Here is a 12,105-nt window from a genome sequence, read left to right on the forward strand (position 1 = left end):
TCTGGGCACAGCGACATCTACAGGCCATTTGTATAAACACCACATATTCCCCCTATAGTAGGAAAGCATTTGGGCATTATTCACATCACATAGTCCTGGGTCCATGCAGGTAGTTTTCTGATTCTCTCAGTACGCCTTATAGGTTAACTTTCTTCAGGCCTATTGCAGTTGAGTAGGAAAATGTCCTTCATCAAATGGAGCTTCTCCAAAGTCATATCTAACAGGAGCAAGACGACTTGCATTCCATGTGCATCCATCAGACAGTTCATATGTGTATGGTCCTACACCCAGTGGTGTAGTAAGAGTGTCCTTGTTTCAGTATTCCTGGTTTCTTAATTCTGACTAAAGATCCAGGCTGAAACTGTACTTCTCTGGCACCATGTTTTCTGTCAGTATAAGCCTTGCATTTGGCTTGTTGACGTTTCACAATGTCAGCAGTAGATGATTTTGTAGGCACAGTATTTTGTGGAAGTTTGGAAGTAGGAACTCTGTTGTAAATACTTTCCAAGATTTCCCAGTAAGATTTGCTGTCTGTAGTGCTTCTTTCAGACTTCTGTTGAATCGCTTGATTTCTCTATTTGCTGAAAGCCGGGCGCGTGGACTGCTTTGTCCATTCGATTCTGCTGGAACTCACATGGTCCCTCCTTGTAGAGTAAATGTATAACATGGGATGTTCACTACATGTTCTAATATGGGCCGTTATTCTTGCTTATTGCTGCTTAATTGAATGTAGCAAGTACGCTTGTGTGCTGGGTAAGTTGTATAGAGCCTAATTGTATTGTACCATTCAGTGTGGTGTTGGAGCTGGGCGTGCAGCCTAAATGGAGTAGGGGTGCTGCTGTATTACCTGGGCTCTGTGAACTAGTGATATTGTACATGGTTACTACATGCTCGGCTTTTCCAGAAGTCTCCTGACTGCATGAACCCTCTTTAAAGTGCAGGCTTATAAAAGTTAGTATTTCTGGAACAATATTAGCAGGCATATTTAGATAGAACTGTGCTATTCACTCATTATCGTCACCTTTTGGGGGACACGTGGCACTTGATAATTTTTTTGGGTGTGTGGATTACATTTTCCCCTCTCCTGTTCCTGACCAATGCTTCAAATGCTGACCAGAACAACTTGTAAATTGTTTTAGTGAAAAAGGGGCGTAAATACCAGGGGTGCGCACCCCTTCAGGGCCCACCGGAGCCACAATAACAGTTATCGCAGGTGGCTGGGCAGGGGGAGAGTTTACAGTGGGCACGCCAAGCAGCAGTACTCCAGTGCGCGATTCATAGGGGGGGTGCCGGGTGCCAATCCTGTACCAGGGCCCACCGGCGCTTAGTTACGCCACTGGTAATGTATAGAATATACGCTGTCCCTCTGCTCCCTGGCAGTGAATAAGTAAAGCTTTCTAGCAGCAGAAATCTCCCCTTGGTCAGCAGCAATAATGTAATTTTCAAAAATACGAATCCAAGCAGTAAAAGGTAGGCTCTCTAGGGTTTGGAAGAAAAGGTGCAGGCTGCTGCAGAGGTAGAAAAGCCATCCTTGTCGCCATTTGTTATGTTTTGGGTAGCCGAGGATGAGTAGAGTATAACAGTGCTTTATTAGCAGGCTCTCATGCAGCCTTTACACAACAATAAGAACAGATTAAGGAAAATAAAATCTAATAATAGCATTGTCTATCTCATCCATTAATGTGTTCATTTTAAACTGAACCTCCTTTAAATAGGAGGAAGCAAACTGGCATAGATTATGGTGTGAAATTATTTTCAATGCAAGTATTAAAGCAGCATTCAGCAGTAACCTTAGCTAGTTGAGTTAAAAAAGTTGTTTACTAGAGAATGAAAGGGATGAAAATGAACAGATGTTAGCAACAGTATTACATGGAAGGTCAGATTTAGGGCATAGACAGGAAAATTGACAACGAGTTGGATAAATACGTACAATCCTGGTGTTTTTCTAATGCAACCTCAAGCTTGTCTTTCATCTTCTGTAGATTTCGGACTTGCTCTGCATATTCTTTGAGAGGAGAAGGACAGAGTAGCAAGATAAAGGTAGCACAACGTGGGAAAAGCAACAAGCGGACACCACAGAACCAACACAGAAGGGAAAAAATAAACAAACCGTGAGAAGGGAAAAGTGACAGGGGTAACCACATCTCCAGCTTACAAAGTAGATAGTTACTAGGTGGCAAGTCTACTGGGATGGACATCTCCCAACAAGGAACATAAATGGGTATGGATTTAAGGCTGCAAATTGATTCAGAACTAAACTTTTACTTACCTATCTATGGGATAATGTGACAACAAGTACAAAGATTGTGCGAGAACTAGTAACCGATGGCAGCTAAAATTAACGGTCAGTGGTGTAGTAATCGTCTTACTTGCAGCCATCATTACATTATTCTGCTATTCTCCCTGCCCATCCCTCCGTGTGTCCTCCCTAATAGAAGCAGGTTTCGATAGCTAGAGATTTAGCCAAAGACTGCAATATTAGTTTCAGTGGTCCATTTAGAGAAAAAAGGTTGAGCAGAAAAACTGAGCCAAATGAGCCAGATCCAGCAGTTCTGCAATAGTTTCTCTGAAATCTGGTTTCTTAAAGGGTTTGTTTACCTTTGAGTTAACTTTTGGTATAATATAGAGAGCCCAGTTCGACACTGAATAAATGTAGCCATAACAATACAAGGGTAGCCTTAAAGAGCCTTTGTTCTTTAAAAGCTGGAAAGAGTCAGAAAAAATCTAATTAAAAAAATATAAAAAAGAAATAATGAAGACCAATTGTAAAGTTATTTCGAATTGGCCATTCTATAACATACTAAAAGTTAACTTAAAGGTGAACCTTCCCTTTAAGCTGACCATTTACATGTCACAATTGGTTTTCTAAAATTTGGGAAGCGACACACCAAGTGGTGTGTGGCTGCCTTACAAATCACTTAGATTGCTTGGTGCTCAACAATGATGTGTAAGGCAGTGTAGTGTGTCTGACAACTTTACCTCTACCCCATGCAACACCCATTTATGATAAACTAGTTCATTATTGAAATGAATAACGAAAGGTGTGATTCCTACCCAAATCAAGAAGAAAAAAATCTGCTGGTCAAGTACCCAGAGTATGCACTGTATATCAGATGTGGTGCTCCAAGGCACTGCAGTCACAAATTTGTGACTTAAAGGGGTTGTTCACCTTTAAATTAACTTTTAGTACGATGTAGAGAATGATATTGTGAGACAATTTTAGTTATTTTATGAGTTATTTAGCTTTTTATTCCACGGGACTCCAGTTTACAGTATAAGCAATCTGGTTGCTATAGTCAAAATTACTCTAGCAACCATACATTGAATTGAATAAGGACTGGCATATGAATAGGAGAGGCCTGAATAAAAATATGAGTAATACAAAGTAGCACTAACTATAAATGTGTAGCTTTACAGTGCATTTGTTTTGTAGATGGGGTCTGTGACCTCCATTTGAAAGAATCAGAAGAAGGCGGCAAATAATTAAAAAACTGTTAAAAAAGAAAAAAATAAGGCCAATTGAAAAGATGCTAACATACTAAAAGTGAACTTAAAGTGAACCACCCCTTTAAAGCACAGTATGTTATGCTTCTTCACCAAACAATACATGAAGCTTGTGTAATTTGTAAGCGAGTCCATTGCCAGACAATAACATCATTTGGATGGATTACTTTGTATTATGAGCCAAAAACATGGAGTTCACAGCATCTTTGTTTAGTGTTGCAGCAGTAACTAGATATGCAATAATAATGTAATTAGTGCTGATAATCAGGTATTCTGATATTGGCTACAACACTGGTGCTTATTAAAATGGGGTATAAACATCAAGCAACCTGACAATTTTCAGTTAAGATGGTGACATAGTATACATATTACATGTATGGGACCTGTTATCCAGAATGCTCGAGACCTGGGGTTTTCCAGATAACGGATCTTTCTGTAATTTGGATCTCCATACCTTAAGTCTACTAGAAAATAATTTAAACATTAAATAAACCCAATAGGCTGGTTTTGCTTCCAATAAGGATTAATTTTATCTTAGTTTGGATCAACTACAAGTTACTGTTTTATTATTACACAGAAAAAGGGAATTATTTTTAAAATTTGGGTTATGTGGATAAAATGTAGTTTACGAGAGATGGTCCTTGAGCTTTCTGGATAACTGTTTTCCATATAACAGATCCCATATCTATATAAAAATGTCCTTCATTTGAGAAAAAACACACATATGCTTGAGAATGTCTATATGGAAAAGGGCATTAGCATCCATTTAGGAGTCTCAAATATGCTTATAGTACAGTACTTCTAATAAATGTATTCTAAATTTAGCATATGTGTGTATTTATTTTATGTCTTTTTATTACATATGGCAACCTCCAAGAATGGTATTTTACAACATGGGCAGGTTTTGCTGCTTAAGGATTTACAGCATTTTCAAAGTTCCAGGAGCGGGGCAGGTTGCATGAGTCAACTCAGACTCACAGCAGCTTGCCTTCAATTTAAAGGAGAACTAAAGCCTAACTAAAAAAGTAGATAGAAATGTTGTACATTATGTTTTGTGCTTCTGTACCAGCCCAAGGCAACCACAGCCCTTTAGCAGTAAAGATCTGTGTCTCCAAATATGCCCCAGTAGCTCCCCATCTTCTTTTCTGCTGATTCACTGAACATGCTCTGTGCTGCTGTCACTTACTGAGCTTAGGTACCCACTCACAATATACAGTACACAGACTAGAAATGTCACAATATAAGGCTGATTAGTAATTAATACAGATAATTACTACATGGCAGCACAGAAACCAGTGCAACTAGCATTAAAATTTAATAATCAGTCCTGTAGCATCAGTTTATATTACAGACCAACCTCATTTTCTGCTGGATAATTTTTGACTATCCCTAAGCTTAGCTTCTCAACAGCTGCTCAGAGCCCACTGAGCATGCGAGTGTCACAGACACTTTCCAAGATGGTGACCCCCTGTGACAAGTTTTAAGTCCTGGATCATTGCTGCTACTGACAAGCTGAAACTTTTGGCTGGTGCAATAAGTACAGTCTATAAAATATGGCATTTTTAACCATATTCATTTTTAGGGTTTAGTTCTCCTTTAACCCAGTGTGTGCCAGTGCATCTGCAGGGAAGATAAAAAGGTGTCTACTGCTAGTACCCAGCAGTTGCAATGTAAAGATGATTCTTTAAAAATTTTTTTTTGCATATTACAGGTATAGGACCTATTATCCAGAATGTTCGGGACCTGGGGTTCTCACATAACGGATATTTCTGTAATTTGGATCTTTTACCTTAAGTCTACTAGAAAAATCATGTAAACATGAAATAAACCCAATAGGCTGGTTTTGCTTTTAATGAGGATTAATTATATCTTAGTTTGGATCAAGTACAATGTACTGTTTCATTATTACAGAGAAATAGGAAATCACTTTTTAAAATTTGGATTATTTGGATAAAATGGAGTCTATGGGAGACAAATAAGACCTTTTCATTCCAATGACAATATATTTTTACAATGCAAGTAAGGGGTAAAGTAGGACCACAGTGTTTACTTGCCAACACAAGGACCATGTGGAAGTGACATAAGGAGCTGCACCCAGGCCTCTAGTAACATTCATACAGCTTTTACTTATGGACAGATCTTTAGGAATCTCTAAAACAGTCTGCATTACATAGAACTTGTGGCAACCTAGCTGTTTCTGTTCTAAACCTCTCTGAAATTCTCTGTCCTTTGGAGCAGATTTTAAAGTGTGAAAACAGAGCTCACATAGAAAAAGTAACCCACTTTTTATTCCTTTCTGTGGGATATTTAGAATCATATTTATTAAATTGTCAACTCTAATTTACACAGATTAAAAATTACACTTCCAAAAATCCCATAGGAATGAATAGAGGGTGGGTGTTTTTCTTTCTGTGGTGAGCCCTAATTACACACTTTGATAATTGTGCCCCTCAGTAACAGGTGTGGCACCCATGATTTATTTCTCTTCTAGAACACGAAAATGATGGTTAAATAGAAAGCAAGTCAGTGCTTGGGTTTTACCAATTAGCTTTGCTTCTAGGCGGCGGATCTGTTCATTTTTCCTGGAGATTTGAGAGGAGTGGTCTTCCCTGGAGCTGCTACCATCTGAGGCCTAAGAACCCAGAAGAGCAGATGTTTTTATCAAATGTAATATATAACTTCTCACGGTCGTTAAAAAAAAAAAAAAAATAATTAACAAAAAAAATCCGTTTACTAAATGTCCAGATTTATGGACTCTGAAGGCTCCAGACTCTTTTAGATAGCAATAATATGTGTGTTCACTTGACTTAAAACACATGTGAGGAGCTGTGATGAATATCACTTATAGATCTGTGGATTCCCTATCCATACACTAAGATGAGGCCTCAACAGAGCTAATTTTTAGTCCAGAAAAATCAATGGTGGTCTATGGTGAATATACAGATCCAGACATGATAAAGGCAAAACAGTCAAAACCAACTGAGACGCCAAATTAAATCTATGTAAGACCACCTTTACTTTGCCAATCCATCATTAAAGGGGTGGGTCACCTTTAAGTTAACGTTTAGTATGTTGTAGAATGTAGAATTGTAAGCAACTTTTCAATTGGTCTTCATTATTTATTTATTTTTATAGTTTTTGAATTATTTGCATTCTTCGTCTGACTCTTTCCAGCTTTCAAATGGGGGTCACTGACTACATATAAAAACAAATGTTCTGTAAGGCTATACATTTATTGTAATTTCTACTTTTTGTTACTTATCTTTCTATTCAGGCTTCTCCTATTTATATCCCAGTCTCTTACTGAAATCAATGCATGGTAGCTAGGGTAATTGCTGAAATTGCAAACTGGAGAGCTGCTGAATAAAAAACTAAATAACTCAAAAACCAATTGCAAATTATCTCAGAATATCACTCTCTACGAGTCTACATCATACTAAATGTTAGCTCAAAGCATGAAATATGAGGGTTCATCTTACAAGAAAGAATTCAAACTGAAACTCACAAAATCATCTCCTGAATCTGCCCCCGCCGAAGTGATGGACTCCTTGCTGATTGTACGGGGGATTCGTGCAGCCCCGCTAGGCCGTGAAGCTACGGCTGCCTCCTCTGCAATTTTTTTTTTCAGCTTGGTGAACATGGCTTCCACCAATTTGTTCCCTAAGACTTTGTTAAAGGAGCCTTGAAACAACAGGTATCAATAATACTTTCCAGTCAGTGAAGGTGCAAAAAAGTGCTTCAGATCACTGCAGAAATCCACATTTCATCCCATCCCATCCCATAATGTACCTGAAAAGAAATATATTGAAATTTTGTTAAGCCAGTAATACAATCCCATGTAAAAGCAATCAAGTTGCCATTGGAGTAACTAAATGTTACAGGTATGGGACCAGTTATCCAGAATGCTCGGGACCATGGGTTTTCTGGATAATGGATCTTTCTGTAATTTGGATCTTAAGTCTACTAGAAAATCATGTAAACAATAAATAAACTCAATAGGCTGGTTTTGCTTCCAATAAGGATTAATTATATCTTAGTTTGGATCAGGTACAAGCTACTGTTTTATTATTACAGGGAAAAAGGAAATAATTTTAAAAAATTTGGATTATTTGAATAAAATGGAGTCTATGGGAGGCCTTTCTGTAATTCAGAGCTTTCTGGATAACGAGTTTCCAGATAACAGGTGGTATTTCCAGGGGTAGTTGAAAAGTCTGATGTACTATTAGTCTAACTGGTGATGCCTGATGCACTGAGAACGAATAATGACATTTCTATGGTCCAAAGGAGTTGAAAATAGATAGGAGCTGAGAATGAAGTCCATGCAAGTCTAAACTGCAGGCCCACACCTGACCCACCATTCTAGGCAGGATTATAATCAACAAATATACTTCTAAGTCTTAACAGTATCACCAAAAAATTTAAAGCATTTGAATGGAAAGAAAATATAATGTACTGTTGCTCTGGACTGGTGTGTTTGATTCAGAAACTGTACTATATTTTGTATAAATAAACATGCTGCCATGGGGGCAGTCATTCAAAGTTGAAAAAGGAGAAAAGGCACAGGATGCACAACAGATAAAAGCTAAACTCTGTAGTATATAATGGGATCTTCAGAGCTTATCTGTTATTTAATGTGTATCCTGTGCTTGAACACACAAGTTTTAACAATGCAGGGCAATAGTACTCATATTGTCATTCCATATCTCCCAACTGTCCTGGTTTACAGTGCAGATTTTGACAGCTCAACCTGCAGTCCCAGATTTTACTGAAATGTCCCGACTTTCTCTTTGATCTCCTGCACTGAACAGCCAGAAGAAGATACAAAGTTTCTAAAACTTAATTGGCTTTTGGCAAAGAGCCCAGAATATGTGGTAGGCAGGTGCACTTCAATATAATTGTAACAATTTAAGATAAGCAAGCAAACAACAGTAACAACTTAAGATAAGCAGGTCTCCTGGGGAAACTGTGACTTGCAGCTTAAAGGGCAATTCACCTTCATTAGAAAAACTGTAATAACACATAACCTGCCACATTTTATAAAATGAACATGTTAATTAGGGGGTGTGACCACAAAATGGGCATGGTCAAAAAATGCAGCAAATCTTTTTGTTTCTACCTGTATATCGGACGATTCAGCTCTGCATGTGTATTGAGAAAGATCATAATTGTTACGTCTATGGCCACCAGCGTTGTAGGGGCAACATGTACTAATGAACACTGGAGAAACACAGAAACTGATACCAAGGAGTGAAACATGACTTATCTAATCCTCCACACGGTGGTTGGAGTTCAGATCCATTACACAAGGAAGCCTGAATGGCTCACAGACTGCTACGTAGTAATGACACCCTTTCCTGCCAATAGGAAACAAGTCAGTAAAATCACAATAGGGAAGATTGTCACTGTTTAAGACAGATCAGCTGTTAGAGTTTCATAACACAAAGCATCTGACGGGACAGAAACAAATGCATATATAACACACACACACACAGACACACTAGAATCTCAGGGGAAATTTCTGAAGCCTGAAGCAAACATGACATGCAACACAAATCACTAATCTTTAAGGAATAGTATCTGGATAACTAGCTCTATTGTGAACACTATATAAATCTAAGACCTGGATGATGCCCAGTTGCTTTCAGCCTATTTAGACACAGATATAGGGGTTATCCGTCTTGTGTAGAAACACTAAGAGCCAGTAAATACATTCACAATATCCTCTATCAGGGTCACTTAATGATCAATGGGCCGTTACGTTAGGCATCAACCAATGGGAATGTTTTTTCTTCATCATTTAAAGTAGCAACCAATAGCAACTAATCAGCAACTGTCCCAGACTGATCAACTGGGTTAAAAGAAAAATTATGATTGGTTACTTTAGTTAACTCTGTAGTAAAATCACAATCAGAGGCTGTCTGCCGCATTATTATTTACAATAAACAACTGCACACCTCCACTAGTTCTGTATCTGTAGCTTTCAATCTATCGCCTTGGGTCCCTCTTAGAAACTTCTCCCTTGTCCACATAGCAATATCTCACATTACAGCACTCCAGATATTCTAATAGTTCTTTTAGTGGCAATTTCTGGACACAACCGTGTCCCAGAAACTGCTAATAAAAGTTTTAATTGGGAATATTTAGGGTTCTGGCGACTGTAATATTGCCTTTTTGCTTAGGTCAGTGGTTATAGATATATAGGTAAGTACCTGACCCAAAAACTAAAGACTTCAGAAGTTTCTATGCCAGGTTCACCATCACAATACCATACCTTCCGACTGTTCCGTTTTTCACGGGACAGTCCTGATTTTGACAGCTCAACCGCAGTCCTGGATTGTTACTAAAATGTCCCGATTTTCTTTTTGAACTCCTGCACTGAACAGCCAGAAAAAGATAAGTTTCTAAAACTTAATTGGCTTTTGGCAGAAAGCCCATAATACATGGCAGTGCACTTAGATACTTTTGTAACAATTTAAGATAAGGAAAGAAACAATTGTAACAATTTAAGATAAGGAGGTATCTTGGGGAAACTGTGACTTGCAGCTTAAAGGGCAATTTCACCTTTATTAGCAAAACACATATAAACAACAGAAATGTGTTCAACTTTTCAACTTTTGTCTCATACCTTTCAAAAATGAAAAATTCCACAAGAGTTAAATTCCGTTAGTGTCCCTTTTTTAAAGCTGATGCTGGCAGTTCAGGTCCTGCTCAGCAGATGTGTCCCATGATGTAACACCAGCTCATGTCAGGTGAGGTGAATCCCAATTGGTTGCAAGAAGGCAGCTGTTGGCTGTGGTTCTCAATGCCCAAGAATCAGCTGTTTAGACATGCGAGGTCAAATCCTGGGACGTACCACTTTGCATAGAGGAGTCTGCCTCATTTTTCTAATCTCACTGCAGTTCCTAGTATCAACAAAGACAGGCCACAGCACTAACACAAAATGATGCACAACGAGGGCAAGAGATAAATATAAGAAATAGTGAACATAAGTTCTCAGAGGAAATAAGGGGGGGGGGAACAGAAGTGAAAGGGTCCCTTAATCCTACACTCAGTTTGTTTTCTCTCACACTATCCCACTTGCTTTCATCTTTCCAGTTTAAATGGCATTTTACCTCTAGCAAATGTAATTATATCAGAGCTGCAGAGAAATCCTCTCTGCTCCGTGGCTAGGATGAAATGAGAGCTGGGCGTGTTCTTTTATTCTTCCACAGGAACTGGTCATATTTGTAAGCGACACCTCACAAGTCACTCCCCCTGTCTCTCAGCTCGCTGAGCCTGTTCCTATTCAGTTATGGGCACACAGGCTGTTGGCTTCAGTTCAGTACTGAGTATTCAGTACTGTGTGTGAGCGCACACAGGCTTTTGATGGAGCAGTCCCACTATGCAGATCTGCGTCACTTAGCCTGCAACAAATTACGCAGCCTGACAAGAGCCTGTGTGCCCATAGCCTTCATGTTTCTTAGAGGAACTGCAGCTTTCCCTAAACTTTGCTATAGTGTGCCATTATTATCTATTAGCTGTCATTCACACAGGGCTGGATTACATAGTGGGAGCCCCTAGGCCCCTCTATCATTAGGGTTGCCATCTGGCCGGTATTTTACTGGCCTGGCCGGTAAAAATGTTGCTTGATGCCAATGTTATCGGTCATTCATCGCCCTCATCCCCTCCCCTTTATTCCCGGAGCTATGGGGATTGGTACACAGGTAATTTTAAAAACTATTGTATCTCCTGCACATCACCAGTGTTTCTGAACCAATGTGGGTGTGGTTGGGCAGCATGTTACCCCCTAAAATTTTGCTGCCCTAGGCCAGGGCGTTGGTGGCCTTTCCACAAATCCGGGCCTGCATTCACAGCACTTTAACCATTGTCCTATGTAACCTTTACTATCTACTAAAACAGTGGCTCTTGGGCTAAACTCCACGGGAGATTTTGATCAGATTTTGTGGGTCAGATTTGAGACACCACAAGATGTGTAAGCAGCATCGGGCTGGGGGGGGGATCAACTGGGCATCTGCATCAGGGGCCTGCACATCCCGCCAGGCCCCTGCCACCCCCAAGAGCCCCCCGCCTGCCAGAGCATACCTGTTTATCTCTTCATGGGGCAGCACACACAATCAGCTCAGATGGCAGCAAGTCTGGACTGCCGGGGCCCACTGGGTATTTTTACCAGTGTCCTATCGGGCTCTTGGGCGGATCTTCATTAAAGCTTGGGGAGGCTAAGCCTCCCCAAACCTGTTTGTTGAAAAACAGGCCCCTTAAAAAAAATCAATAAAGTTATTTAAAAAAAAAAAAAAAAAAGAATCATCTAACGGAGCTGAGCATTGTGTTTACTTGTGCTGTTTCGGAGGAGGGGAGTTGCTGCTAATTAGGGCGTGTAAAAAAGAGCAGTACCTTCGTACAGCACCATCAGTTAGAGAGTAGGTGTTAAACAGTGTTCTGTGACCAGGGCTAACAACAGACATGGCAGCTGCAGATCCTCTACTTGCTTGCTGTCTGGTATGTAGGCATTGTTTGATATTTAAATGTAAAGAATTGCAAAACAAAATACATTTTACATGTTGCATGTTATGACACACTGATTTGTGGGCTTAGGGTTTCAGT

General features: G+C 39.5%; 2 protein-coding genes across 5 annotated transcripts in view; one reads left to right on the forward strand and one right to left on the reverse strand.

The window, feature by feature from the left end:
* The window catches only part of golga1.S (golgin A1 S homeolog), a 38,469-nt gene extending 26,704 nt beyond the window's left edge, over positions 1–11,765 (reverse strand). The window contains exons 1-5 of one of the 4 annotated variants that reach the window (XM_018232854.2): positions 11,587–11,765; positions 10,130–10,406; positions 7,010–7,293; positions 6,046–6,136; positions 1,931–2,005 (exon numbers count right to left, since the gene is read on the reverse strand). In XM_018232854.2, the coding sequence (XP_018088343.1) occupies positions 1,931–2,005; positions 6,046–6,136; positions 7,010–7,144 (301 nt within the window). In that variant the 5' untranslated portion in view covers positions 7,145–7,293; positions 10,130–10,406; positions 11,587–11,765. Of the gene's footprint in view, positions 1–1,930; positions 2,006–6,045; positions 6,137–7,009; positions 7,294–10,129; positions 10,727–11,586 lie in introns of those variants that run through there. The other 3 variants (XM_018232855.2, XM_018232858.2, XM_018232859.2) reach the window with 3 other exon arrangements.
* Positions 11,766–11,850: 85 nt separating this feature from the next.
* The window catches only part of LOC121397610 (nuclear receptor subfamily 6 group A member 1-like), an 18,893-nt gene continuing 18,638 nt past the window's right edge, over positions 11,851–12,105 (forward strand). The window contains exon 1 of the mRNA XM_041574652.1: positions 11,851–12,000. The gene's annotated coding sequence lies outside the window, so the exon portion shown is untranslated. The remainder of the gene's footprint in view (positions 12,001–12,105) is intronic.

This window comes from Xenopus laevis, chromosome 8S (genome assembly GCF_017654675.1).
Source record: "Xenopus laevis strain J_2021 chromosome 8S, Xenopus_laevis_v10.1, whole genome shotgun sequence".
Classification (NCBI taxonomy): Eukaryota; Metazoa; Chordata; class Amphibia; order Anura; family Pipidae; genus Xenopus; species Xenopus laevis.